At 28.2% G+C, this 4828-nt stretch overlaps 1 protein-coding gene across 2 annotated transcripts; it reads right to left on the reverse strand.

Moving 5' to 3' along the window:
* Window positions 1-3405: 3405 nt before the first annotated feature.
* LOC18095529 (signaling peptide TAXIMIN 2) lies at window positions 3406-4602 on the reverse strand. Of its 2 annotated transcripts, XR_002976941.2 has the most exons (3): window positions 4262-4602; window positions 3671-3872; window positions 3406-3570 (listed from the first exon to the last, which is right to left on the reverse strand). XR_002976941.2 is itself a non-coding variant. In XM_006370136.3 (2 exons), the coding sequence occupies exons 1-2, from the start codon at window positions 4357-4359 to the stop codon at window positions 3749-3751; spliced, it is 222 nt and encodes a 73-aa protein (XP_006370198.1). In that variant the 5' UTR covers window positions 4360-4601; the 3' UTR covers window positions 3406-3748. The 2 variants fall into 2 exon arrangements, 1 of the variants encoding a protein (XP_006370198.1); XM_006370136.3 differs by having other exon boundaries at window positions 3406-3872; window positions 4262-4601.
* Between the last annotated feature and the right edge of the window lie 226 nt (window positions 4603-4828).

Consider the following 4828-nt stretch of genomic DNA (forward strand, 5'->3'; position numbering starts at 1 on the left):
GGAAGACCACATGGCCTCAGCCCCTCCCCAAATTATAAAATAATAGTAATGAAAAACATTTCTAATAAATAAATAAAGACTCGTAACAGGTTGTGAATTCAGGGGTGCTTTGACGGCGGGTAGAGGTTATTTTTTTAAAGTGAATTTTTTTTTTAAAATATATTAAAATAATTATTTTTTATTTTTTAAAATTTATTTTTAATATTAAAATGACTTAAAAAAAAACTAAAAAAAGCTAATTTAAAATGTAACAAAAATTTAAATTAAAAAAAAAACATGTTAAACCTCACTTTATGACTCGGAATCTTCGATTTTTATAAGGGTGCCGACAATAGACTTGGTTTCTGTGAATGGTGAGAGAAATCACGAAATGGAAAACTCCTATTTGAGTTTTTTTTTTTATGTAACAAATATAAAAAAAAACAATTTTATAGAAGTGAAAAAAAAATAGCACAGCATTATATTGCTTACAACAACACAAATTTAATGAATTACGTTGTTGTTGGGAATAATCTATTAATTAAAATGTAAAATAGTTATTGTTTTTATCTGTTTTTTTATTCATAATATTGATTTTCTTAACAAGTTTTTTTTTTATCACATATTGTATATTATTTCAAAATTCTTTTATAAATTTAAACATATATAAACACTAGTTTTTCCTCATACATTTTTTTTATTTAACGTCTCTTTGTAATGATAAACTATCAATCCATGCTAAAAAAATTTGAACTTTAATTTTTTTGTGATAAACTACACATTTTTGTACACTAATCTAATATATTTATAAACTTTGATTCTACAATTTTAAGGCTTTATTTTTATATATTAGAGTTTGTTTAGTCTATCACGTGGGAAAAAATAATATTAATCATATAGATTTATTTCAATACTATATGTTTTAATTTATAACCATTGGGTTTGCTTATAGCTTTATGTTTTATTTTATTTTATTTTAAAAGTTTGTTATATATCTTTATTTTAAAGTTATAATTTATCTTCTAAAATTATAATTCATACAATTTATCTGAATCTTTTTGCGTTATTGCATCATATATATTTTATGAACTAAACTTTTATAAACCATGTTTATATCTTTATTTAGTTTATACATGTTCCTTGCAAAATTATTGGTATAATTATGCATTTTGTTTTTCTTGTTTAAAGTTAATGTTTTGATATAATGCATACATAATGTTTTGACATAATGCATGTTTAATTTGAACTAAAATATAAAAAAATATTTATTTTTATCTTATATAATTTAAATATTTTTGTTTATCGAGTTGATTTATTTCAAGTTTTATATTATTTTACTTGCTTTTTGTGGAACCAAAATATTTATTTATAAATTTCATTGGCTATTGTTTTTATAATTTATATCATGTTTTTAACTCGAGAATTGATTTTTCCAACTAATATTGCTTCAATAAGTACTATTTCGGTGGTGAAGATTTTACCATCATTTTATATAGTGCATAGTGAGAAACTTGAAAAATTTAGTGGATTGAACTTTAAATGGTGATAACATAAAATGTTGATTTATGTGCCCACATTGAACTTGGTTAAGTTCTTGTAGGAAAAATATTGAAGTTGTCGAATAATGAATTTAATTTCAATATTATGGTAGTTTTGGACATATGGAATCATAGTGATTTTGTGCGTTGAAAAAATACATTTTGAATATATTAAACAACACACAATATGATATGTATAGTTCAATTAAGAGTGCAGGAACACTTTAAAAAGCTTTTAACAAAAAACTCAAGGTTGAAGTTGTCATTGTAGAAAGGTTCATAAGCGGCAAATTTTTAAATATAAGAATTACATTAAAGTTATCTGATCAGATTTGTTCATGTAGACAATATTATTTACATATATGTTATTGTTTACATATACAAAAAGTTAATGCAGTGAATAAATACAATCTAGTAAATTCTATCTAAGAAGATTGAGTTTTAAGTAGGACTGTTTGTGACCCCTTTAATATTTTTTGGGAATTTACTTAGTGAAAGTATTATTCACACAATATTATATTTGCAAAATAGCCTAAGAAAAGAAATGACTTAAAGTTTGTATAAACTAGAGATGGAAAAAAATATCATATTACTTTTATAGATAATTGAATAAGGTATTATTACATCTATTTGCATAGGAGTAAGGATGAAACTCTTGAAATGTTTAAACATTACAAGAATAAAGGTGGAGAATACAAAGGATTATTTGGTGAATCTTGTTTCCAATATAGTATTATCCTTTAAACTACTGTTTTTTATTCACCATAATAAAATGACATTGTAGAACATAAGAACCAATTATTAAAAGAAATGATGAGGATCATATTGATAAGTTCAGGAGCACATTAGAACTTGTGGAGGGAGGCAATTTTAACTGTCAATCATATGCTTAACGAAGTATCGCATAAAAAATTAGATAAAACAATATGAATTGTGAAAAGGTAGAAGATCTTCCTACAAATACCTTAAAGTGTAGGGGTGTCTTGCAAAGATAGAAATACATGATCCTAAAAAGGTTAAGACATGATCTAAAACTATATAATTATACCATTTTAGTAGTACTAGAAGGGTATAATTATCTGACATTAAGAATTTGATATCCACAAGTGGATATGTCTTCACACTTAGTAGATCAGCTATTTCATGGAAATTCTTTAGACAAATATGTATCACTAAATCCATGATAGAATCGGAATTTATTACTCTTGATAAAGTTGTAAAAAAAGCCAGATTGATTTGGAATTTCTTAGAGGATATTCCATGTTGGATAAAACCACTGTCAACTATTTATATCCATTGCAATAGTCATTTAGCAATTAGAATGACATAAACTAGTATGTATAATGGTAAGTCTAGATATATATGTCATGTACATAATACCATCAAACACTTGATCTTAAATAGAATTATTTCTGACTTTGTAAAGTCAAAGAAAATTATTGCAGATCCGCTAACCAAATGTTTGTCGAGAGAGCTTGTGTATAATTCATCGAGGAGAATAGGCTTAAAACTTTTAAAAGATAAAAGAGTGCAATGATGGTAACAATACCTAGTTGATTGGAGATTACAAGATCTATGTTCAAATAAAAAATTAAGTCATATAACATTTTCAATAGCACTAGAAAATTATTATTTTCTACTTATTCATACGATGAAATAAGTGCTAATTACAACGTGATATCAATTATTTAACATGTCTTTGATAAGCTAACAATCTATACTAATTATTTTTTAACTACAATCATGCCAGTCCCATAAATGAATCGAATAATTTATTAATTAACTGAATTAACTGAATCGAATAATTTATTAATCAATTATTACCAGAATGCATTGACCTTAGCTAGCTAATTGTACAAGCATGCCAGCCCCATAAATGAAGGCAGAATAAAATGGAAGGGAATGGAATATAAGATTTTACCAGATGATGATGAGCTTTACACGATTTCTGTGGTGAAGAATATTAATGCAAATATAGCACAAAATCACCAGGAAATTAACTTCGAGTACAAGGATTTTCCAACAACACCGTCAGACTGCACGCAGCTAAAATCTGCACATTAATCATACAAATAGAAAAAATCAATCACTGCAAGCTCTCCTAACCATAACTACTATCAATTATTCGATTAAAACTCCTGGCCTGCACTCACAGGCAGGACCCTACAAAAAAGAAAGAAAGAATTAAGTGATTGAATCTCCCGAGCTTGCTGGGCTATTGTTGAAATCAATCAACAAGGAATCAGATCAATAAACCATCGAATGACATTCACAGGCAACTTCACCAGGCTCACTGCAAGATTTGCGAGTCCAGCACAACAAATGCAACAAGGGCAGATGCAACTCAGCACAGAACTGTCATCATCAAATCATTCATTGTCTCAATTAGCAATAATTTCATCAAATCTATTTAATAAACAGAAAAACAAATCGTCAATAGATTATGAGATTTATTAACTTGGCATAAGATCCAGTTCTAAAGAACCGGGGAAAAGGAACATGTCTGAATCAGTAGCAAGGAAAATATAATGCAAGAAGCACGAACTAATTAAAAGGAAAAAGAAATGAAAGCAAATTCCTTTTTTCTGTTCGGGTTGAGGAAATTAAGAAGAATTTGCGTGTTCTTAACTGGTTTATTTATATGTCAAAGAAACATTGACATGAAGCACACAAGAAATGCAGAGTATATTCATAAAAAAAATAAAAAATTAACAACGCAGATGGGAATGGAAGGGAAGACTCACCCGATAACCCAAACAACAGCTCCGATGAGAGACAAAACCAAAGCAATAAGAGCAAAGGGCAATCCAATCAAGAAACCTAAAGGCCTGCAATCATCCATAATATATAATCTTCTCTTCTCTCTCTTTTTTTTTTTCTTTTTTTTTTTCCGTCTAGTTTTATCTTTCTTTCCTCAGGTATCAACAACACAGGACAAATCCCTTTTCGCCAACAAGGATATATTTGGTGTTTGGCGAGAGAAAGGGATCCAAAGAAGAAAGGTTAATTACAATCATTATCTTCCCAAGCAAGTTTTAATTTTATAGTAACATGCAAATGAGTGCAGGTTGCACGCGGAAACCTTGGGCTCTGTAAGATTACTGTTTTTCCAAAACCACCCTAGTAGAAAAAATGTTATTTTAATGAGTAATGGGTATTTTAGGAATGTTCATTTAAGAGTGTGAGACTTTTCTTCAAAGTTCAATTTCGCACTCCTGTTGTTCTCGGTACGCTTCCATGGGCATCACAAGACCTTTCGGGATTTGGGACATGATAAATTAGTCCCCATGGGCAATACAAGACGCTTCCAT

This window comes from Populus trichocarpa, chromosome 1 (assembly GCF_000002775.5).
Source record: "Populus trichocarpa isolate Nisqually-1 chromosome 1, P.trichocarpa_v4.1, whole genome shotgun sequence".
In the NCBI taxonomy this organism is placed as follows: Eukaryota; Viridiplantae; Streptophyta; class Magnoliopsida; order Malpighiales; family Salicaceae; genus Populus; species Populus trichocarpa.